Below are 26175 nucleotides of genomic sequence, written 5' to 3'. Positions count from 1 at the left end.
ATATATCTTCTAATAAAAAGGAAAGATCCTTCATAGTCTAGACTTTAAGTACTACAACTCTAAAGCATGACCAAGTATCTTTTTATTTCCTTTTCCCCCAACTAGCTCAAAAAATTACCTAAGGAAAAAGTAGTCAAGGTTGAATTTAGAAATGTTTCAGAAGGAAATGTAGATGCATAAAGAATTAAAAATTCAGATAGAATGCATCAGTCAGAAAACTAGAGTAAATATTTTGTGACACAACAGGAACTAGGCAAAGCACAGGAATTTAAGGAAGAACATCTTTTAATGTTTGAAACCAGTCTTTCTGTGGTGACTATAAAAGCAAGAAATACTACAACAAATAACTATGAATGGACATTCTACTCTTTGTAATCTCCCACACAATAATTTCTGTATTATCATTTACATCTCTTAATACTAGCACAGCATTCTGAAGTTGCCAAGCATAAGTTGTATACAACTGAGTGAAAAGATCAAAATCTACTCAAATTTCCAAAAGAACTGCAGAACATGGAAAATGACAGTCCCAAAAATGTCCATTTGTATGATCATTGATAAAAATATACGCCCATATTGTTATAAACAGCACGGTTATAGTGCCTACTGCTGCTGTACAAAGGATTCCATAGAGAAAGAAACTTAAGTAATGTATAATAAATGGTTCATAGGCCAGTCATTTAGTTTCCATTTTTAAACGTCTTTCAAAATGGCTCATGGTCATGAAATGCAGTGTCCTGACAGTCCTGGGGTCTGTGTATTGCAGGGACACTGATGAGGGTAGTGATGTTTTTCCCTTTGATGAGGACGACAAGAGTTCAGGGTCCAGGATTTGTTTAGAACATCCACCCCTTTTCTGAATTTAGCAAAAGGGAACCAATCAGTGAATCAGTACCAAATAAAAATAACTGGATCATGCTGAAGCCACATCTGTAGAAACTGAAATCCATTCCATTGTGAACATGTTGAATTTTAAAAGGTGCTGTGTTTTTGTTCAAAGTGTGGATTTTAATGACATCTTAATAATCCTTTAGAAACGTGCTGCTGCTCAGTGCAGAGAACCAAAGTGCCGCCAGTTCTTCAACTGTAAGATAAGGTGTGTTTTGCAAACATAAAGCATATTAAATCTTCATTTTGTAGGTCGATATTAAGAAAGGTCCTCATGTAGCTGGTGCATAAATGTCGGCTCATTTGCTTCCTGGAAAGCAGAAGAAAGGTAAGTACTTATCAGAAAGTCGTGGAAAAATAAAACAGGTAATATTCAAATTCTAAATACTGAGGATGTCATGTTTTCTAGTAATTAGCCCAATTTCTCAAGCTGCAGAGAAAAATTCTCTGATGAACTTCATGGATAAGGCAATTATTTTCCCATTCCAGGATACATGGAAGGCTGCTTCCCAGCTCTCAAGAGCTGCGCGTGGCCAGATAAGGAGGGGTAGCTCGTTAAATCTGCTCTGGATGAGCATTTCCACTCTTTGCTGTCCCTTCAGACCATCCTCCATTTAGCGGTTGTATATACTGCTACTTTCGAAAGGACTATTGGCTTACTCTCTTTGTGATCCATTGAGCAACATCACACCTTAGCTCCACCATCTTTGCTTTACTCCCTCTTGTACATCCATCTCCTTATTTTTCAATTGTTTATAAATCTTCCCAGAGGCATAATTATTATAATATTCGAAACTGAAGCTTGTTTAAGGAAATCTATATCTGTGATTCTTCTAAACCTAGTAAATCAGGTAATCTACAGAGAACAGTGTTCTTCTCTATTTGTATAGAAAAGAAAACAGACATATCATTGTGGAAAGAGCAGTAACTTTTCCTTGCAACAGTCAAATGTTTAAGCCAAGTCAATATACTTGTTGATAAAGACACTCTAGAAAGTTTTCAATCTTTCACCTTAATTTAGCCACATAGAGACCCAAGATATTGGACATTCAGGCCTCATTAAGCACTGATGAAATAGATCATATAATTTTAATAATAGAGAATAGTATCAGAAAATTTTTACAACTACTATATACTTCATTTTGAAAAGCATATTCTCCCACTACAACAAGGTTTTGTTGTAAATTGGCTTTTCAGTGAATGATCTCTTCTATCTATTATATAAATGGTCATACGAAGTACTTTGTTTAATCATAACTCATTTGTTACTGGACTGATGACAGGTCTTAATGGTGATGCCGTATTTCCTTTATTTATTATAATGTGAATGTATTAAGTCAGCATTTTGAATACATTCTGTCCAAAATGATTGTAGGCAGAATTGTTCAGTCTTCTTTTCAGGGAATAAATATAGGCTGAAAACATCAGAACAAAAGATAGAGTTGCCTTCCTAGGCCCAAGCTTTCAACCTCACACACAAAAAATATTGGTCCCAAAATACCACTTCATTTTTTTTAATGTTCAATTTGACTGATTCACATTTTGAAAATGGATACTTTTGCAGTTAAAATTTACAATTTTCTGGAACGTCTCCAAAAGACAGAAGGATGAAGATGGATCCAGGGCTATTGGAAACTCATAAAATTTTATTAGGGATTAGTTGTGATAATTCATGTAAAATATTTAGCATGATTTTGGCACAGTAAGAAGGTCAATAATTATCAGTGGCAGCTCCAGAATTTCTACATAAGACAGCTTACGGTCAACAACCTGATTGAAAGTAGAGTAAGAAGACTTGTTTTGAAATTGTAATTTTTCGTAGCAAGTATATTGCTTTTATTTAGATTCCACATTTTTTTTGATGTTCCCGGAAAGGAAGGGTGGATAGAAGCTATGGGTAAGTGGAAAATCACACCCCCCCCCCCACCCCGCTCAGGCCATACCAACGCCACGTATGATCATTAAAGAAAGGCTTCCATTTAGGAAAGATAGGGTCAGACATTCATTCCTCTATGTACAAGGGGACACAGGCACTAATGTCTAAAACACAGAGGCCTGAACCGTCTCTTCAGTTTTGCTAAAACTCCTATCTGTCCACATTTACCTGATTTTTCCTGTAAACTCTGAGTAATTTGGTTTTACTATGTTGAACATTTTTTGTCTCTATTTTCTTGTACTGTTGTATTCAGTTCTAGCTCCCGAATTGTAAGCTCCCAAATTGTAATCATTCATCAGGGCTTCCACATCATGGTTTTGGACAGCATATCTATATGCAGCAACTCTGTTTTAATAAGCTATCTTCATTTTAAAACAGCATATTTTTATCTTATCTATATCATTTATTGAGTTTTTAATTCTCATTAATTTTTAGCTTAGCTAATCTAAATTTTCCTTTTTATTTTCTTTTCCTTTGTAAATTTCAGTCTCCCCTAATGAATTCAGTTTCACATACCCTTTCCTTGTCAGAGCTATATTTAATTATTTGTGATTTTTTAAAATAACTAGCTAGAAATAGTCAAGAAATAAAATTTAGTACATGTATAGCTTTTGTGCAACATTCTAACTTTTCAAAGGTGACAATTTCATAATTTAGCCCAGTCCTCCCAGAATAAAGATGAAATGTAGTGATCTGCTTAATATTAATAGGCCTTATTACTCATTCAGGCTTTGTTTATAATTTACATTAAGCATCTCAAAACTTCAAGGATGTGCTAAAAATGCTAGATGACTAGACATATCCAGAAATATTTGAAGCCTAGTTTATAACCTCTTTTTGATAAAATGAAAACAAGTAATATATAAACTAATGTTATTAAAGCCGTATATAATTTTTGTTATATACTTACTTAATTTACTCTCTTTGATCTGCATGCACAGTATGAAATCATAAAAAAAATAAACATCACCACACCAACACTGAGTAAGGTAATTTCTACCAGGCCAAGGAGGTTTATTTTTCCAGTCACTTGATTTCTGAACATTTCTGCCTTCTCATCACCAATGGTACCAGTCTGTAATCAAGTTAATAAATAACGTTATTTGGTTAGATTTGGGAACAAAATACTCAACTCTCCACTTAAGGGTATCACTTTTTTTTTGAAACACCGCATAGATGTTAGTCATCTTTATCTGTAAGACAAGCCAATGGAATTCCCTTTGCATGCATGTCAAAGAAGGCAATAAATGCCAAGGTAGAATATTTAGAGAGAGAAATATAATCTTCCTCCCTTGAAACATGTCAGCTAGCATTCTTCAATATACTGATTTCATTGATAAATACAATGGTTTTACTGGAGTATTCTCCAGTTTTCTGAAGGTTGTTTCCTAGTGGCAGAGGAAAATGCCAAGGGTCAACAGTTTTCTTCCTCTAAAGGCTTATACAGTTCATTTCCTAATCCTGTGGCTAATCAGTTCCCTGATTTGTACTAAAATATCTTGCCAGGCACTGGATAGACTGCCTACATCTACTCTAACCTGGTTTTTATAAGTTTGGTTGGCTTTTATTAGCACTACAACATTCACATGGAGTTATCTGGAGTTACACGTTTACATGACTCTTTCCTAACATATGCATTATGACAGGAAAAATTGTTTAATAAACATTATGAAAATAACACTGAAATCTAACATAAGCGTGATACTTCTGTGTGATTTGGTACTCTCAAAATAATTATTATATAATTAATAATATATAAATCTCCCATATATGCAATGGAAACACAAGTTCAAATACTATATATGTGTATTCAGTTTTCAAACAGCAAAAGCTTTTTCTATCTACCAAGAAGTTTACTGTTTTTAGTGACTAAGAAATAAAAATACTAACCTCATTAAGCCAAAGAATAGGCACAAAATAGTTCTGCTTCAGACCCTTTAATGCTCTGTAATAAACATTGAAAATAATTATGAATATATATAATAATATACTACCCATATATGACAGAAATGTTAATAATTATTAGTGGAAATAAATTTTCAGAAATTAGCTGCTCTTGAAACTTGGTTAAGTACCTTGATGTTTGTTCCCTGTAGTGAATCATTTAAATTTTAATATGGCTGTTTCTCAGGCATCTTTCACTCTTATAAATCTCTCTAATACACATTTCTAATTAGACTGACTTTTTCTAAGCACATGTTTTGTCTTTTCAAAAAATTATATGCAGGAAACTAAAATATGAATGCTAGAAACTATTCTCTTGAAAATATTTGGACAGCTAGCAAAATGAGCAGTGCCACAAATACTCATTCCAAAATATGTGTAAATACCATTACAATACACACTAGATATAATTCTAAATTACAAATGAAAGTTATAAGCATTTAGTAATCACTTAATGACATAAAGCCAAATAGAAGGTGAAAGTTTTATTATTTCCACTTCCTGTCATAGATACACCCACATTCTTACAAGGAGGTAGTAAAAATCATAATGAAACTTTTTCCAAGGGACTCACTCAATTTTTCTTGCTGGCTTGACCAATATGTTGATCTGCAGCCGTTTTGCAAATCGTAAGGTAAATCCAGTTATCTAAAAAGAGAACAAACTAAAAAATTACCAACTTATTTTAAAAACATTCTTTTATAATATCCAAAACGTATTTTTACTGTTATATAGAACCTAAGGTGAAACTGTTGTACTTAAAACTTGTGAAATTTATTAAATAATTAATTGGACTTATTAAATATTACATACAAAACTGTCCATAATTACATTTTATGTGTATATGCCTGTATGTATACAGATGTATACACACATGCATATATATGTGCACGCGCGCACAATTTTTTGCCCAAACTACTGTCAAGGTTTTAGTTAGATTTTTGATTTTTATCTGAACTGGTTTTGGCGAATCAACAACAACAGTAGTGAAACGTAGAACTCATGTAGTCAGTTTAAATCCTGAACTATATATTGTCAAATATATATTCAGTCAGAATCCATGTATCATCCGTACAATTATAATGCTACTTCTGTCATTATTTAAACTGAAACATGACTACTAAAATCCTGGCATTTCATTTAACTGTTGACAAGGGAATATTAAAATAAAAGTTAAAACTGTTACACTATAGGAAATTTAGTAGATTTTTTTTACACTAAGTATATCATAGATCTTGCCTCAAATGCACATATACCCATAAAACTTTTTAAATCCCTCATAGTCTACAGTGTCCCTTCATGTAAGCAATACTTGCAGATAAGTATAAAAGAAGCATACTGATTAGAATCATTTCCATCATTGCTATTCCTGACCTTTGCTGAAAAACTAAAATTGAATTACCTTGACATTTCATAAGCAACAATAGGAAGAAATCAACATAATTTCCATTGAAATAAAAGTAATTTATCAAGATTGTGATACAATAAATGTGACTGACAAAAGGAGAGAATTTAATTTTTCCTTCATTTTAAAAAAACAAATGAGATAAATAATGCATTTGCTTACAGGTTCAACATCTAAGTACGTGCTGTGTTCTTCTTCATTTGGACTTAAGCCTTCAATAGGTTGTGAAATATCAGGACTTGCATATAGAAAATGAGGAAGTGAAATATACACAGGTTTTCCTGAAAACAAGGTTTGAGAGACAATTGGGATAAATTGTTTTCCTCATTTCATATACCACTTAGGAAAGACTTCCTTGAAAATAAAGCTTTTTAAGTTAGTTAGAAAGAGAAATGCATAAAGTTGGCTTTGAATACTAACTGGGGGATGAGGGTGAGGGAAAATTATTATATCTGATTGCTTTTTGATCAAAAATAAAATATAAATTTCTGCATCATCCTACTAACCATTCAGTTGATGTCTGTCGTTTATCCCTTAGGTGTTTATTTTCAATATGTAATGCTTAGCTGCTGAACGCAAAGTTACAACCATATACCTTCATGTTTCAGGCAGTAGTATGTCTATGGACTGAGAATTTATTTAAGAGGCTTTTGTTTCTTTATTCTCACCCATTCCAATATGAAGAAGGTGAGCAAAATAAGATAGACTCCAAATTTCATGTTTGAATCAATTCTTGTCTCAGACACCCTGAAATATACTTATTTTAATTTACCATTTTCTAGGATAGAAAAGGTTAGAAAAACGTCAGATGGGTAAGTTAGGATGCTCAGAATATTCTGGGAACTATTTTCATTTTACCCTAAATCTATAAGGAGCAACAGGGATTCTGCACAGCAAAGAAAACCATCAAAAAATGAAAAGGGTATCTATGGGATGGGAAAAAAATATTTGAAAAATGCATATCCCGTAAGTGATTAACATCCAAAATATATAAAAAATTCACACCACTCAAAAAAATAAATAACCCAATTGAAAAATGAGCAAAGGACCTGAAGAGACATTTTCCAAAGTAGCACTCGGAAATATCAGTAGGGCTTTACCTAATAATAACTAAGTTTTGCAACACTGAAACGATTGGGACCTTGACAGCGGTACAAAAATCAAAACAAAAATATCCTACCACCACCTTTACTTTCTGCCCTTCTTGCTTTCACACTTTAAATTTTTGGTGGAAAGGATTCCTGGGTGAAGTTTAAAGAAAACTACAAATTATGGCATGGATTGTGCCGTTGAGAACTTTTACTCACCGTCTTTGCATTTGCCAATATCTAGCACACCATATGAAGTACAATTTTTGGAGATAATTTTTTCTGTGCAGAAACAGTGATTGTCTGGATTTAGAACTGGAGATGCGAAAGCCAAGGATGGAAGACTAAATCTATACACAGGTATTCCTTTCAGATTAATTTCGGCTCCAAACACAGCATAGATTGACCTAAACACAGATAAAGATCTTCATTTATACTGAGGACATTTCTCAGAGTTTCCTTTATAGATTAAATATTTATATGACTCCCTCAAGTCCTCTATTTGTGCCCAATTTAAATTAAAGAAAAATAAAATTTCAATCTTCTACAACTTAATCCTGGAGAGAAAGGCTGCTCACATGCTGGGGTGTGTGCATATGGGTTTTGATATATGTCTCCTACACTCCTGCATTTACCAAGTGTCCACCATAACCCCGGCAACATACCGGGACTCAATACATGTTTTCTAATCCCCTGTTAATTCTAGTTGAAGAAATGCTGCTCTTTTCAGTTTTACAGATAAGGAAAAATTCAGAGATATTAAATGCTTACCCACACCACAAGCGTTTAGAAACAGGGCTAGGATTCAAGGATATCCGTGTGCGTGTGCCAATGCTTTTGTAATAGGCCTGCTAGGCCCCATCAATTTGAAAAGATGCTATACTGTCTGTAGAGCACATTAACATAGCCCTGTGACTGTGGTATCATCCTCTTTGGACATCTTTACAAAGACTGAACATGCCTTTCTAGAGTTGACTGTTACTACACATACTTAGTAAAAGAATGAAAATATAGTTCTCGCTTAGAAATAACAAAGAAGAAAATGATTTGCATTATGCAAAATATCCTCCTACATCTTTCAATTTTTTAAAGACTTATGAACACATTATGAATTCCATATTATATTTCTTCTTAATACATCAAGAAAAGACTTCCCTAAATGTACTTTATTTTTCTCAAATAACATGATTATTAAGTATGAGCTTCTTGGTCTGTGTTTTATCTCTTAGGTAAAGAACTGTGACTTCGAGAAATACATCAATGTCTTTGTCTTACCTGCAAATGTCAGAGGAGAAGAACTGCAATACCTGGGTCTTCTCAATGAAAGGTGGAAATGATGCTGCGTCTGTTTAAAAACCAAGCCAGTGGCAAGGGATTAGGTGTAATGTGTGTCCTAGACAAATCTAGAAATCTCGATTCCAGCAGGGTTAAGAGAAATAAAATGCAAACTGTATATATAATATTAAAATTCTCCGGTAGCCACATTTTAAAAATGACAAAAGTATCTGGTATATTTTATTTAACCCAATATATCCAAAATACCATTTTAAATACAATCAATATAAAAATTAACAAAAATCTCAAAATCCAGTGTGTGCTGTACACTTACAGCACATTTCAGTTTGTACTAGCTGCATTTCAAGTGCTGAATTGTGGCATGTGCTAGCAGCTACCACATTGAACCAGTCTGTACACCGTACACAATCACTGGTATTCAATTTCATACTAAATTTTCCCACTCCTTAAAAATTAATGAAGGTTAAAAAACAATGGCAAAATTGCACGTTGTTAAAAATGTGATTGTGTGTTTTGAAATCCTCCATCTATCAGTAGAGTAGCACTTTTCTTACCTTGAGGTTCCTTTAGAACTCATTTTGGTAAATGTTGTTCTTACTTTTAGTAACGATTCATTCACCTACCCTAACGTCTGATTAATATTTTTTAAGTCACTTATTGAAGTTCTCTCACTAAACAGAATTTCATGCAAATGGTTGGAAAATGTACACATCAAAATAAAAAGGGCATTTGTTGAGTTTATTGAACCTCTCCTATGGTTATGACCCATGGCACACCCTGGATATAAGCAGAAAAAATGAGATTATTCCTCCATTTGCTCCACAAATGAATATCACCAAAATGAGCCACCACTGAATGTGTCTGTTCAAAACAGTAAGACCTATCCTTCAACTATGAATACCACGCTCTTCTTCTGGTAACTGCACTAACCTTGTGATCTTATTACATTTCATTTATATTTTTGTGATAAGTGAAATGTAACAGAAGATCTCAATGAACTTGATACTGCCATTGAGAGAATGTTGGGACAACTGCTGTCCCAATATCGTAGCCATAAAAGGAAAAGAATACCTTGAAAAGCTTTAAAACTGATCTGAAATAACATCGAAAATTGTGTCATAATGACACCAGCAATTACCATGGGCCATGATCATAAGATAGCTGATATTAGCAGGGCTCTTTTTTGTAATACATTCAACTGTAAATCAATATTTTCATTTTCCGTCTCTTTACACTTACTGAAGAAGGTAGAAGAGGTACATCTAAATCATGATTAAAAACACCTTGGAACACTTTCCATTTCATTAGTCTCTTTTCCCTAGTGCCATAACTAAGAATCTCTCTCACAGGGATTCCATCAGAGTCCTCTGGCCTGTTCAGTCTACCTTTGCTCCTAGTTTGTTTCACTGCTTTTTTATTCTTAGATGATACTTCTAGCTTCATGCCCGATACACATGTATTTATATTATAGTCATTAACGAACCCTCTAATTCCTCTTTTTTTTTTTTTTTTTTTTTTTTTGGCGGTACACGGGCCTCTCACTCTTGTGGCCTCTCCCGTTGCGGAGCACAAGCTCCGGACGCACAGGCTCAGCAGCCATGGCTCACGGGCCCAGCCGCTCTGCGGCATGTGGGATCTTCCCGGACCAGGGCACGAACCCGTGTCCCCTGCCTCGGTAGGCGGACTCTCAACCACTGCGCCACCAGGGAAGCCCTCTAATTCCTCTTTTAAAACTTCTCTACTTCTCTGTTTTGGGCAAAATTTTTAAATATATTTTTAAGCCCATAAACAGTAGTTTACTAGAAGACGCACAGTATATTTTTCTCTGTGTCTAAGGACTGAAGTTTATGCTTACAAAATTACTAGAGTTAGTGGTATTGGGACACTTGACTATTTGCAGAAATGAACTGCTGAGAAAGGACCTCCTTACCGATCCCCATGACTCAAAGCACTACAAAGCAAACTCAACGTTTGGTTTTGCTCTTTTCTTCTAGAAGAGTGTTAACAAAATTCAATAAACATGCAAAACGCAGCAATACGTTTGTGAAAATGAATATTCTGTTTCCTTTTTATTCCCTGCCTTTTACATAACTTTGTATTTAACATTTTTCATCTTCACTATATTACCGTCCTATAAAGCACTGTCTCACTGGCTTTGTAAACATTATACTCTGCTTCTGCTTCTTAGCAGCTGAAAGTTCACCTCTGATTTTAATTACCTCATGGGATTCGATTCCCATTGCTTTTTACAATCAATTCTTTTTTTATGCTATTTTTACTTTATTATTTTTTATTTATTTTTTTTGCGGTACGCAGGCCTCTCACTGTTGTGGCCTCTCCCGTTGCGGAGCACAGGCTCCGGACGCGCAGGCTCAGTGGCCATGGCTCACGGGCCCAGCCACTCCATGGCATGTGGGATCTTCCCCCACCAGGGCACGAACCTGCGTCCCCTACATTGGCAGGCGGATTCCCAACCACTGCGCCACCAGGGAAGCCCTACAATCTTAATTCTTAAAATAATAGGCATATGTGTACTTTGCTTTTTTTTAAGGAGAATAATAAGCTGGATCTACCACACACTAAATCTAAATTCGTAGTACCTTCTTTCTTCACAACTCTAATTCAGAATGTGCATTTCTGCATACATTTTTCATGGTTAGTACACTTATAACCTTGTTTTGTTGCTGTTTTCTCTCTCACTTCTGATCACCTCATTCAAAAATCCGTGGCTCTGTCTTAACAGCTTCACTGATTCTACCTCATATTGAAACCTCAATTTGGATGCATGTTTTACTTTTGTACTTATCTTGATTTTTTAATTCTTTCAGTTTTAAACCATTATGTACACAGTACTTAGGAAAGATGCAGACAGTGACGACTACTCTAAAACTTTCTAACCCCTGACTTCTGTGGCCAGGGAGGGAGTTCAATTAAGTAAAGCTTTTATGAAGCAAACATTTCCCCAGGAATGCAGTAAAGGCTCATCTTCAATGGTTGATCTTCAGAAATCCCATCCCATTAGACAGACATTTACTAAGCCTACATAAGAACAGAGACTCTGAATTACGTTGCAGGGATACAAAGATAGGCAAACGCATACCCTCAAACTCCAGAACACTGTAGGTACCCTGGTGGATTTGTGGGAGAAAGGAGTTGGTTTCACTGTGATTATTACCACAAAACAAATGCCCTTACCTGTACCATTAATCATGTCACAATAACTTGGCCAATAGGAGAGATTCCTTAGGAATAAAAAAAAAAAAAAAGAAAGAAAATGATCAGTCTCATTTCAAAAGCACGTTTTCACATTACATTGTCTATTATGAGTCAGTACTCCTGCAAAAATAATGTTGATTAGACTAGATGTGTCAAATGCTAGGTTTAAGAAATGTTCTAAGTCATTTGGTCTATGTTTTGTTTGAAGTTTGCATCTTGTTGAGATAAGTGAAGTGCCTGATGCCATTAAGTGGCCAGATTATACAATAAAAGCTGCCAGAAGTTGGTAGTTAGAAACAACTTGGAACAGAGTTCTGCAAAAAGGAAATTGAGAAGCACTTATCAGAAATTTAGCTCTCTACTTAGGGGAAAGTTTTTTTTGTTTAGTGTGTTCAGCTGAATAGGAGGAAAATATTAACCAGATAACTGGTATAAACTCAGTATGAGGGAAGAGGGAAGTGTGGAGGAGGACAGAAAGAAGCAGATGTTTGATCAGTAGAGATTAGAAACATGTAGATAATCAATTTAAACTTTTCCTCTCTTTTACCTCTTACCTGAGTGGGCATTAAAGTAGGATGGAGTTTATTAATTTGTACTCTGGTATCTACATAAGATATATGTATCAACATATATATCTGGAAACAATAAAAACAACAGTAGTGATAGTTTCTCTGCACACTCAGCCACTTTTTGGTGATGGAAAGTGGGTTTTTCACACTCCCAACATACCATCCAATAAGATGTCAAGGCAAGCTGTTGAGTCTTTGTTGTTGTTGTTGTTTTTAATTTAATTAATTTTTATACAGCAGGTTCTTATTAGTTATCTGTTTTATACATATTAGTGTATATATGTCAATCCCAATCTCCCAATTCATCCAACCACCATCACCTCCACTGCTCCTGCTTTTTTAAACAGAGTAAACTTAATCATGCTCAGTCTTGCCATGGTCAGTTAAATTAACCTTGTCATAATCTTAAACTCATGGGAAATTCTTACTCCAATTTGGAGCATTTAGTAACACTCCTCAAAAACTCTCTGTAATATTGAAATAGAGGAGATGCTCACTTGCCTCAATATATAGTGATTTCCCCTAAAATGAGCATTTAGATGTGTTCATTTTCCTCCATTAGAATTTTCAACAAAAATACGTGACTATGAACTCTGTAGAAGAAAAAGGACTACACGAGTGTTTAACTGTTTTAAGCAACTTTTAGATAGGAACGCAGTGTGAGGTAATGTTTACTTAATAAAAATATTTCACCTCTTTTGATTTTGACTATTCTTTGTCAGAAAATCACTGACTTAAAAGTCATTTTAACTTCGAGGAGAAAAGGCTTTTCCCTTGATATTTATTGGGGTTCGTCCTATTTTAGACATATGATGAATAAATTAGGTGTACTCCAGATAAACAGGCACAAGCTAGGGGAAAGTAGGAAATCATGGCTATATGAACATATCTCATTCTACTACTGCTTCCCAGGAGGCATGCTCCTTATTTTCAAGTTTAATATGTCAGTTTTAGCACTTGAAATACTACTTCCCTTATTGCATTGATAAAGTTTTTAAAAGCTAAGTTACCAATATAGAAAATATTTCAAGAAAATTTTGAAGGGGAAAGTCATGAAAGTGTTGGCATGGATTCATTAAGCTTCCACCTTTACAGGCACATTTAGTCATGTCCTTGGAATGAACAATTTTTATTTGACATGCTCGGTTAAAATAAAAAAAGCAGAAAGATATATTTTCCTACTTACTAGATGAGTTAATGTATTGATTTTCTTCCTTTTCATTTGTGGTTATGTAATTGTATGAGTGCACGATAACGCTGGTTATGCAGCAGAGATGGAAGTAGTTTCTTTAGATTTCTTTATGTAAGAGAACCTATGTATAAAGGTCAACCCTCAGTGGGTCTGACACTCAGCACCTATGCACTAGTGTGACCAGTCGTCACAACTAAAGGGTTAACGCCTGGCAGAACAGGAATTTCTAGGGCTGAGATACAGGCAGGTCTGTTCCACAGGTTGGTGTCTATGCATTACCAGTTGTTAAATAAGTTTCTTGCCTGCCTTAGAGTATCCTAGTGACACACACACACACACTTTGTGTGAATACTTACTTTTTGCCTTTATATGTGTCGATTATGGCAACTTTGCTTATGTCGTCCTTTCCGCTGAAAACTTTATAAACTCCATCTGCAGTATTGTTGTACTGAAAAGATACGTACAAGAAAAAATTACTTCTACCACAAGCCACATTTTCTAAGTTATAAAATATGTAGTTAACTTACACAGTTCTCAGTGGTTGTTCATAATTTTTTAATATGATTTGAAATATACATATGCAATAAAGTTTTTAAATTTTTGGTCTTTAACATTTTAAAAAGATATAATATAAAAGGTGCCTAGAAATAAGTGCTAGATCCTCAGACAGAAGGAAACAAATAGCAAAGCTGACATCCAACTCTAGCACACTTTTCATAATTAAGCCAGAAAGGCCATCTTAATCACTACTCCTATTTTATTGAGGTGACGGGATAATGAACAAAACCTATGAGAACTGTGACAGATTTCTAGAAGTATTCTCAATGTTATGATCTTTAATAAGATAATAAGTGCTTACAAAATTTAAAGCAGAATTAGCCAAGGAAAGAATTAAGAATATTTGTGTTAAATAATAGTAACTGAATTTATTATCCCTTAAGGCTTTCTATATTCATATTTGATTGATCTATGAACTTGCAATCCTAAAAACCATCTAAAGTAAAATAACAACCACGAACTGGAGAATATAACTAATACGTCATATAGTGCCAAATGAAATCACCGTCATATTTTCAATGCAATAGTCACCTTGTCCTATTTATAATTCAAAACATTATGCTATAACTAAGTACATAACCAAGTTCACATTTTTCTTTATCTCCAAACTGCCATTTCATGACATTTGTAGATTCCTAGAAGTTCTTATCAACTAATTCTGTGAAAATATGACATTGCTGACTTATCAATCTGCTGTGCAATTTCTGGTGACTTTTAAATTTACATTGAAATAAATCTGTAACAGGTCTAGAGAAGGAAGAATGATATGATGAATACAATTAACAAAAATAAAAATATGGTATTAAACTTGATTTTTTTTTTTTCGGTACGCGGGCCTCACTGTTGTGGCCTCTCCCGTTGCGGAGCACAGGCTCCGGACACGCAGGCTCAGTGGCCATGGCTCACGGGCCTAGCCGCTCTGCGGCATGTGGGATCTTCCCGGACCGGGGCATGAACCTGTGTCCCCTGCATCAGCAGGCGGACTCTCAACCTACTGCACCACCAGGGAAGCCCCTAAACTTGATTTATCAGACAGGAAATCAAAACCAAAAACAATGCTCAAAGTCTTACCAGCTTATAACCTTATTTTTGACAATTGTATATTTATCTAAGAGTGGAAACTTGATTAAATGTGCTAAATTCAGATAAGTAAATTCTCCCAACTAGGAAAACTAAATCCATGTAGGTAGAGACTTTTTAAAAACTTAGAACATTTATTCCCATATCAGAAATAGGGTTAACACACTAAATGATAAAATTATGAATTGTCAGTGCCAGTATATTTATCCAATTAAAGTCTAACAGTATCAACATTCATACTTCGTACTCACAGGATAAAACACACCAACTGTAGTGGGAATAGGGTATGGAACCAAACTCAAGAATGGATCCTTATAGCCCCACAATAGTTCTTTCAAAGTTCTCTTTTGAAACATAGAAGATTTTGACTTTTTGATAAGTGAATTGAGTACTCCTTGAATAAATACGTTTGGGTAGAGGTGGGGTGCAGCCTGCAAAAAAAAAATCACCGTTTAAGACACCAATTGTAGTATCAGATTTTAAACAAATAAATGGAAAATACTAGAATTAAGCTTGATAAAAGTTTTCAACTGTATCTTTAAAATGACTGCCAAATCTCGCCAAGACTAAAAGTGTATTTTTTCTTCATCTCTGAATGATTACATTTCTCTGCCTCAGTGTGAGCCACAGGAAGAAGAGTGTCAAAGTTAAATCCTACTTTTTAAGAAATAAAATTTTATTTATTTATTTATTTTTGGCTGTGTTGGGTCTTTTTTGCCGCACGTGGGCTTTCTCTAGTTGCAGAGAGCGGGGGCTAGTCTTCTTTGCTGTGTGCGGGCTTCTCATTGTGGTGGCTTCTCTTGTTGTGGAGTACGGGCTCTAGGCGCATGGGCTTCAGTAGTTGTGGCTCACGGGCTCAGTAGTTGTGGCATACAGGCTTAGTTGCTCCGTAGCATGTGGGATCTTCTCTGACCAGGACTCGAACCCGTGTCCCCTGCATTAGCAGGTGGATTATTAACTACTGCGCCACCAGGGAAGTCCTAAATAATACACTTTAAATAGTTTTCTAATTCAGTTGATTATTCTATAATCTTGTTATCTTTCCAAATGAGTGTAATTCAAAATAATGCCGTAAGAACACATTTTCATAAAAATAACAAAATAAATGATATCTAATAGTAGTTCTAATCATGAGATTAATTACAGAGGATTCTAGAGTATGTCAAAACCAGTAATTTCGCTGTTTGTCTACTCACTGCTACAGCCAGATTGAGAACAGTGAAAGTGTCATTCTCGGTTCCAACTGATAGTGAGGGTTCAAAGATGGCACCGTTGGGCTGTAGGAAAGAGACCGTGTGGGTCTCAGAGTCATGGGTTATATTTTCCTTGGCTAGATAACGAACTCTGAAAAAATAAAAGTAAATAAAATTCAAAATAATTGTTGCAAGTGAACATTAAGTCTCAAATGCCGTTCATTCATGCAACAAATAATTTTTGAGTGCACACACTATGTCAGAAATTAGGCTAAACAGGTGGGTTAAAATGATATATAAGCAAATGCTGAGTTTCTAGCAAATCAGAGAAGGTGGGGAGGGGTGGGTGGGGAGGTGTCTTAGAGGTGCAGAGCAGGGGAGAAGGAGTACGCGTTATTATAGGAGTTTACACAGAGTCTGTGGGAAAACACAGAACAGGTACAAACCCAGGCTTGGGATGGTTATGGGGGGATAATGGACAAGATACAATTCCACACAAGTGGTCTGAATGGCAAGGAGAAGTTTAGTTAGGTAAAATAGGGTAGAAAATAGCATGTAGAACATTAAGGAGTAAGAACATGGTGTAATTTTAGATACGCAAACTTTTCACTATGGTTGGTTTACAGAGTTAGAGTAAGGAGAGTGGTGGAAATAAAGCCACTAAAATAAACAAGATCTCAAACATAAAAGGGTTGTGTCCTGTACTCAGATATTTAGCTTTTTATCCTGAGGGTCGGGAGGAGACAGCAGAGAGGCTGAAGGAAAGGAACAGTAAAAGCACATTTCCGTACATTAGAAAGAATGTTCAAAGTACACAGCCTTTCCAGTACTGGCGTTTTCATAATTTCTGGTATTTTAATCAGAATTAAAATAACTAATGGAATATAATTTCCACTTTAGAGACCATTCCCCTCCATCTCTGCCCCATATATTGTATACTTACGAGTTCTAAGCTCCTGGCTCTAAAATCTCTAGGCAAAGTACCAACTACTTTTTAGGAATGTGGTGAAGGGTTATATATGGAAAAAAATCTTTTGCAAGTATAAGATATTTACTGAGATGCAATAAGGTAGACATTATTCATTGCTCTATCATATATCTGAATGTCTATTATGTGAGGTTCTAATAGTTATCTGTTGTTATCTAACTAAAGACTGAAAAAGCATGGGACTGAAATGGAAAAAATAAAATAAACCAAAAACACCTGACCTGATTTCAATCAGGTATAATAAAAATGTAAATTGCTATAACATAGGTAGTATGTGTGTTTTGTATCCCCAAGCAGTGTCTGGTACATGGTAAGTTCTTTGTAAATATTTTTGAATGAATAAATTTATTGTTCACATTCTTTAAAAAGAGAATTCACAAAAAATTGAAATAGATTTTATTTCTAATGTAATTTCATCAAGCTTTATTATTTATTCTTCTTGGAGCACTGTAGACATGCAAAGAATATAAAAATCTGGAACATCTCCCTGGAGAGTCTATTACTAGTCAATTACTCTTTTCTATTAGGTAACTGTATATTAAAATTAGATTACATATTAACTTTTAAAATTAAAATACTTTAATTTTCAGGATTATATATATATATACGTATATATATATATATAAAATAATTGAAATAGAAAAATAATTGTGACCCAAATTCTAGTTTACTTAGTTGTACTTATATTGTACCAGTAGATGGCACTGACTAACAGAAAAATCCTTTAAACTGAGGCCTGTGTTTAGAACGTACTTTTAAAAAGAGAACATGAATCACTGAAGTTTTTGTTTAAAAATTAGAATGTATACAGGTTTCAGAAACTGTTGGTTAATAAGGCCAAAGGGAGGAATTTGCCTCAGATTTTGCTATGTACTCCTGCCAAAACAAAGTAATTAAAAAAAAAAAAAAAGATTGGATCTGAGAATATTCTGAAGGAGTTACCAGGTCTTCATAGAGACGGTGTAGGTTGGAACATATATAATTCAGATCTCTATCCAGGCAATTTTATGCTTTGACCCATGTCACATCTTGTCAAAGTTTCATCAAGCTCACTTTAGCAGCCGAAAGCCAAATAAGCCTGTGGTTTGAGGAGAGACATCCTCCTCCACTTAGAATTTCAACTGAGTTCAGGGTGTAATTGATGGGGAGGCAGGATCACCTCAACACATGGAAGACTCTCAAACTATTAACTTTTTCGGAAAGGTAAACGTCATTTTCCCATCATTTAAGGCATCCAAGCAGACACTAAGGACCGTTTTTTGACATCATGAGACAAGATGACTTGTAGTTAATCACAAATTCGTTTAACATTGTTATATAAATAGGAGTTTATTGTTTATGTACTTTAGCTGCAAATCCAACTTCTCTTCTCCAGGTAAATCAATTATATCTAACCCACCCCCTTTCATCCCTTCAAGAGCAAGATTTAAGCCTCTAAGAATAAAATATGTAGTAACTGTCAACTATCAGAGCAGGACTAAGGCAGGATTCAATATTATGTTTATGTTTTCCACACCCCAATTAATATCTTTAAAAGTAAAAACATAACCCCTCCAAACAAACAAAAAATTTAAAACTGTGATGAGTTCCCAAATTCTAAGTATTCTCTTTTATCACATGTATTCGGTTCTCTCAGGGTATGATTTTTAATCAGTTATGCATAGATTCTTACTAGGTCATATGTGAATTCTACATTTTATAGGTACACATCACAGCTAACAACAGTTTTTGGGCAAAGGTATTCATACAGGCTTTTCATAACAACATAAGAACTATAAGACCATGAAAAAATAAAAATAAATTCCAAGGTGAGGTGTTGTTTTGTTTTGTTTTGTTTTCTGGGTTTTTTTTTTTTTTGTAACAATGAAAACCATGTCTTCTTTGACAGAGCTGTGAATAGTCACAGACCTGTGCCGGGAGACAGGAGACGTGGGGATAATTATTAGGACAGAATAGGTACCAAGGCTCTTGGCAGCTTACGTATCATGTGCTGCGGCAGCAGGCATCACCCTCCCAACTACTGTTATTTCATTATATTTGCGTGTGAGCTGTCAATCTAGAAATATATTAATGCACGGAAAGGAAAGAAATTATATAATCATAGACTATCTGAAACAGATAAGAAAGTAAAACTATGAATTAGAAGAAATCATTACAAATACGAAATTTTGTAATAATACTTGATCATGGCATATGAGTAGTTGTATTATTCTTGAGGAAAAACCGCTCATGTGTATAACAAATGATACAGCAGGATTAGTTATGTTCACATATGGGCACCATAAATATATTCCTAATACCTGGATAGGGTTAGTGTTTTTAGCACCTCAATCTCCCCTTTTCCTACTTTGATAGTTAGAAAATACACATAGTCTATAACTTACATAGGAGAAAATGTACACAAATATCTAAGAGTTACCTGTTCCTAGGTTTGTGTGAACATGGACAAATCACTTCACTTACCCTGGTATCAGTTTGTTTTTAAATTTACAAAATGAAAAGTTCTGGCTAATTATTTCCCCCTACTTCCAATAGGCTATGATTCTATTCCAAAGTATGTTAAGGCATGTAGATAAAGGTATAGCTTATTCAGTCTCAGTACTGAAGAAAACATAAGAATGAAGCTACTGAATAAATACAAACACCCACATGACCTGGAAATTAGTTTGAATAGAAGTCCTTAGCAGGTATTGTAGTTAGGTAGAAACAGTTTAATGCTGCGGTTCTCAGAATTGAGTGTGTATTGCAATCCCCCAGAGTACTTGTAAAACTCATTACTGGGGTCTAAACCAAGAGTCTCTGATTCATTTGGTCTAAGGTGGGGCCTGAGAATTCACATTTCTACTTAGTTCCCAGGAGATGCTGATGTGGCTGGTTCAGGAGCCACCCTTGGAGAACCACTCATATAACCTACACTTTCAATTTTAGGATTTCAAAGTGCTCTGGTTTTAAAATTGTGATAGATGGTTTTTTTATTTAGCATGCATATTTTAGACTTGTTGAAAATATATGCCACAAGTGTAAAACTCCTGTAACTTCCTAAATGTAGGGCAGTTAATTGGTGCTGGTAAATTCATAATAAAATATATATTTCTTATCATCATTAAATCCTTAGATTAGGGTTTTATATAGGCAGAAACAGAATATTTCAATGTATGTCAATGGCAAGAAAATAATAAGTACATTTCAATACAATGGCAGTTGTCAAGTGGAAGCTTTTTCAGAAACACATATGGTCAAGGAAAGAGTGCCACTTTTTATGGGGACTCGCTCACCTGTACGTGTAAGGACCTCTTTGCTTAACTTTAATTTTGCTGCTGTTAACTGCCACCTCCTCTGGATTCTGCACATCAAAGATCCAAAACTGTCTGTAAACTGTTGTGCCTGTTTTAACCCAATTTTTAAAAGCAATTGTACCTTCTTCAAGGACAGTTTCCTACGAAAAAGAAAACAAGTTTGGGTTATTTCTTTGTAGTAAATATGGGCACTTGTGGGAGTTTAAAACCATTAATGAGTTAGTGAAAGAACCAAGCTCAAGTATCTTTTTTGTGAGAACCTCTGCAACCTGCCACAGGTTGCGGCAGAAATGTTTTCAACACAGTTGATAGCAATCTCTTTTCGTCAACCTTTTACAAAGAGAATCAGTGTCTAATATTGCAGACCATGTCTGTTGATTGTAAGGCCAACCATTAGCAAGCTTTAGAGTGACCTTATGGCAACATTGCAACAGTTTATAACACAATTTATTAAGCTAATTTAAAGCTTTTCCAAAAATTTATTATCAGGTTGAATATTAACTTCTCTTCTGCCCTCAGTGAGATGGATTGAAGAGGCAAAACAGAAAAACTGAGAGAAAATTCTAGTGGTATTGGAAGCTTTTTCACTTTCTTCAAAAGTTGGATACTTCAGGGGAACATCACTTAATATCTTTTAAATTAAGAAAAACACAAATTTGACTTCTCCCCTTCAAAACCCTGCTAAATGAGGCTTTCCCAACTCTCAGTACATTTGCAGAAACCTACTAGTACATGTTTCCAAAAATTACAAGTTTAATTCATTATTATTAGGTTAATACTTTTTTTAAAAAAAGGATGAAATAAGTAAGTTTTCATGTTATCCTTTTGTGAAATCCATTGAAAATCTTTGATGATCCTTGTAATAAAGATAGACAGATAGGAAAAATACCAATGACAGAATCAGAAAACCCTACATTAGAAATCTCTCTTGTGCTTCAGGAGTTGGGACTGAGTAGAAAGTCACCAAACCCCTTGGGTCAATTTCAGTATCTGTAAAACGAGGGAATTATCATAGATGCTCTCCTGGATTCCTCCCAAGGCTTTCACTCTCTGGGCAGGAAGCCTATGAAGCTCTAGTAGCTAATGCAGACAAAGGTGACTTTGTAGCAGGCAGTGTTTCCAAGTAAGCACCTTGGGAGGAATGCCCAGGTGTCAGGTTCCAACTTACCTTGCTGCCAGAGGAAGAGGAAGGAAAGTATTTCACACAAAATGAGCCTAACAAGACCCATGATTACAGGGACAGTCTGACCTGTTTGTTTCCTTCACCTGCTTTCATAGAATGATGGATCAGGAAAGGACATTGGACATTAGCACATTTTCTAGGAGAGCATGCTGAGGCTCTGAGAAACCAGGTGTCTGGCTCAAGGGTAACTGAGGCAAATACCTAGAAGTAGAATCATGACGAGGAGCCTAGTCTCTGACCCTTAGGCTGGTCCTCTTTTACACCGTGATTTACTATTTTTTGTTCCTGTCACCTCTGCACTTAGTTGGTAGAAGTCAAGTTAAGTTTCATATCTTCAGGAAACTTTACTTATTACTTAGTGAAGAGAATAAGGGAATTCCTTAGAGAAGAACAGGACATCAGCTAAAATGCCTTTACAAAACCCTGTGCTGTTGCAATCATTGCTGTTGCAATGCAATTGGAGCTGCTAAAGCGATGTTAGATCTTCTTACTTTTTACAAGCAATTGTCCTTGAAAATCTTTTTATTTGCTCCTAAAAAGTCTATTTCCATAGCAAGCTCAAAATTAAGACAAAATTGTGTACAGATAAAGTATTAATGCTATTCTTTTAAATGTAAAGGTGTTTACCCTAAATGATGGGGCTTTTGAAGCTGAAATCTATACGGAAGCTGAAAGCTATGTTAATTTACCCATTTCAAGAGACTTTAGGAGGGGAAAACACACACGAACATACACACATACACATAATTACTTTCACCCTATAGAATGTTAAGGACTAATATATATAGTATCAGTTGTTTATCATGTACCTCTCAAGGCACATATTTTATTTCAGTTCTTAATGAAAGGAACTCAGTAATGTACTTGGCAGGACAGAAAACTCCCTAACTCTGATGCTTGTGCATTTCATATCAAAAGACACTGTAACTGTATCATGCCTTTCTTCTAACGCCATGAATTACTGTGTCTTATTTGTTGACCTAGAGATTTTTTTTAATGGGAAAATTGAAACACAAAGAGTTGAAATGAATGCATTGAATTACTAGCTTTAGAATTAGGGTCATCTAACCCCATCCAGTTTTTAGAAATAGAAGTGGGTCCTAGAGAAGCAGATGTCTGATTCAATGTTGTATGACAATTTAGTAGTAGATAGTGGAGAATCTGGCGTTTCACTCCAATCTTGTGTGGTTTCCGTAACACCATGGTTTGTTCAGAGACACAGAGAAAAATATTGAAGCAGTCACAATAGGAATGAACTTCTTCTGATCCTAACATTATCAAATGTACTAAAAAATTGTAGAGGCCTCTTTGACTACCAAGGCTAAATATATCATAAGTTCCTGTAAAAGGAGCAAAAGTTTTTATGTTCTTTGTGAATTTAGGAGGCCTTGATTTTAAGTTGACTTTGGACTCTCTACCCCATTTTGCAGATCTTTTACTAAATTTGAAGTACAAAGGTGATAATTATGTGTACAGAAAAAGTAATATAATTTAACATCCTCTCACTTGGCTAATATGTACATCAGTATCTGTCCCTGACTTTAAGTGTTCAGACTATCCAGTCCTAGTAATGAGTGGATACCAGCCTGATGACTGCCACATGACAGGGTCTCCAGCTGGGTTTAAAGCCACTTACCTTGAAACTTCTATTTTGCTACATTAATTTAAAGGTAGATATATGGGACTGTAATGCCCTCTATGTAGTCACCTGGTCACTTGATTATTGCTGTTACGGGAAAATAGTACTCATCAACTTTAGTGTAACTATTAAAATGTCCTTGATATCTTCCTATGCCTGAAGTATATAGAATACATATGTAGAAAATATATTGTCCCATTTCTCAGGGCTCTTACAGAGTACCAAGAGACGGAATCGTATATAGCAGATCTTTTTTTTTTTTTTTTGGCCACGTCACGTAGATTCCCAGTTCCCTGACCCGGAATCAAACCTGCGCCCCCTGCAGTGGAAGCGCGCGGAGTCCTAACCACTGGACCACTGGGGAAGTCCAAGAGATTTTAATCTATGAGTAGATTTCCTTAGCCTACTCCCAGCCTGACCAAGTATATTGGCTTCTTCACTCAAAGCCTAGAGTGAAGTGGTTAACAATGAAATAGATGCTATGAGTTTGATTCCTAGTTTGGTCACATGCTAACCAGTTAAACCTGGGCAGGTTATTTAATTTCTTTGTACCTCAGTTTCCTTATCTGTAAAATAGGGATACTAATAATAACATTAGATTGAACTATATGAAATTAGTATTTTTGAAAGTCAAAATAAGTGGAAGATGGTGTAATTAAATATTTATCCTCATAGGTTATTGTAAGAATGAATAAATGTGAGCACTCAGAACAGTGTTAGCACATTCAGTAAACATTGACTATTATTATTATACAAATATTCTCCACCCCTTAGAGGGAGAACTCTCATCTCACTTACTTTCCAGATTGCTTTAACTACTTCATTCATAGGATTCCTGTCTAAACCAGTCATCTGGCAAGAACTCATGTAAAATCCTGTGACACTACTTCTTCTATTTAATCACTCTTCTATTTATTCTCCATCCAGTGAAATCAAAACTTCCCTAGAAAGCAGAAACATACTGAAAAGAGTCTTTATCCTCTCCACTCACTATTACAATTCGTTCTGATTAGGACCAGTTACAAGCAGTCTTCCCGTTTCAAAAAATATTCTCCTATGTGTGTACATGATGCATATGTGTGTGTGTGCGTGCTGAGAGAGAGAATGAATTAGAATATTAGTACCAGTTGTGTTGAGAGTCAAAAAGTGGTTTTAGTCTCAGGTTATCAAGTCAACAGTTAAACCACAGAATAATATTTGGTGAAATGGATCAGACTTAATGTGTTTCTGAAACTCAGAAATCAGCTGTCAAGAGTTTATGGAAGAACCTAAAATGGGAGATTTTGTATTTGGCATGAAAAGTAAACTATGTTGATATTAAGTTGGGCTAGAGGAAGAAAATTACACATGCTGATCTGCTTTTTCTTAAAACATTTTAAAGTGATTTTATTATTGGAGCTAATATGCAAATATATGTGTTTAAACCATGTTATTCTGCTCTTTAAATTTATAATTTGTTTTAGATTATTTCATGTTCTCATATATTATCATTAAATTTAAAACAAATGCTACCATTTTTAACAACCTATACTTCTGGCACTTTTTTTTAGCTTTTTAGATACTATAATAACGTAAAAACTATTTTATCATATCTGGAAATGCTCTAAGCATATATTATGAAATTAATATAAATATAAATTAATTTTACTATTAAATATGTACTGTTGATTTGAAATTCTAGTCGTTTTAATGAACATAAATAATTGTTATTTCAATTTATTTTATCTGGAAGCATTTTTTGGCTACTGAAGGATCATTCTTTTCAAGAATGAGGGAAGGAAATGATGGTATAATTGAATGATGGTATAATTGAACATTAGTTTTTAATTGGAAATAAAGGTATCTTTAATTTCCTTCTTGGTGTTCTACAGTTAATATCATAGGGAAATTAAATTAAAATTATTTTAAATTGCCTGTTATATAATATTCACCAAACATATATCAAGTAACATTAACAGTGTCAAGTGATAAGTTAATCTTTGTAAATGGTGGCAGAACTTTGACCTTTTTCTGAAGTCCTCTGGTAATTTCTACTTTCCACATTCATGGCAGCTCATGCCATTGACTTTTAGTGTGTCTAGCAAGAGTGCATAAACCTGCTGGGCCCACACAAATCTATTAGGAATCAAAGTCTAAAATACTGGTAAAAAAAGTTTCCAGTTATAATGCATAAAAAGCACAAAGTCCCTAAAAAATATCCCTTGGTAATAACGAGTAAAGAAATACATATATATATACATATACACACACACACATATACACATGAAGTAAAATGTATGGACTAGTTTAGGCCATTTCAAAGGCTGGTGTCCGGTGCCATCTTTTAGAACTGGAAGGCATCATAGAGTCCCAATTCTATATTTAAAACTTAGGTAACAACAGGATATGATTTTCTGATCTTTTTAAATTAAGCACTTCTTTTTCTTTATGGTGCTTGTATACAGGTAATAACTTTGCCAAGTTGCTACTAGTCCGTTAAATACAGCAAGTAATCTGCAATGAGTTTCAATTGCAGACAAAACTGACCAGTAGTAAAACTTGTATATATTTGTAAAATAACAGAATTAACCTAAGTGCTCTGAGTCAGTGGTAAGATACTTGGCTCTCTGGGATTACACATAATTCAAAGATTTGACTTATATTGCATGCCGAACAAATACATATGCCAATCTCATTTAAAAAATAATTTTTTAGGGCTTCCCTG

The 26175-nt window shown here is 34.8% G+C and overlaps 1 protein-coding gene across 4 annotated transcripts in view; it reads right to left on the bottom strand.

The window, feature by feature from the left end:
- Window positions 1-278: 278 nt before the first annotated feature.
- Window positions 279-26175, bottom strand: part of LOC309966451 (platelet glycoprotein 4) — a 148700-nt gene continuing 122803 nt past the window's right edge. For all 4 annotated transcript variants that reach the window (XM_082846511.1, XM_082846510.1, XM_082846509.1 and 1 more), the window contains 12 exons: window positions 20629-20789; window positions 16369-16516; window positions 15424-15603; window positions 13891-13982; window positions 11753-11799; window positions 8537-8606; window positions 7481-7668; window positions 6336-6454; window positions 5343-5416; window positions 4715-4769; window positions 3735-3899; window positions 279-1198 (listed from right to left, as the gene is read on the bottom strand). In XM_082846511.1, coding sequence (XP_082702637.1) covers window positions 3735-3899; window positions 4715-4769; window positions 5343-5416; window positions 6336-6454; window positions 7481-7668; window positions 8537-8606; window positions 11753-11799; window positions 13891-13982; window positions 15424-15603; window positions 16369-16516; window positions 20629-20789 — 1299 coding nt within the window. In that variant the 3' untranslated portion in view covers window positions 279-1198. The remainder of the gene's footprint in view (window positions 1199-3734; window positions 3900-4714; window positions 4770-5342; window positions 5417-6335; window positions 6455-7480; window positions 7669-8536; window positions 8607-11752; window positions 11800-13890; window positions 13983-15423; window positions 15604-16368; window positions 16517-20628; window positions 20790-26175) is intronic.

The sequence above is a fragment of the Leucopleurus acutus genome (genome assembly GCF_964270905.1).
Source record: "Leucopleurus acutus genome assembly, chromosome: 9".
Classification (NCBI taxonomy): Eukaryota; Metazoa; Chordata; class Mammalia; order Artiodactyla; family Delphinidae; genus Leucopleurus; species Leucopleurus acutus.
This window is presented reverse-complemented; position numbering and strand designations above follow the sequence as displayed.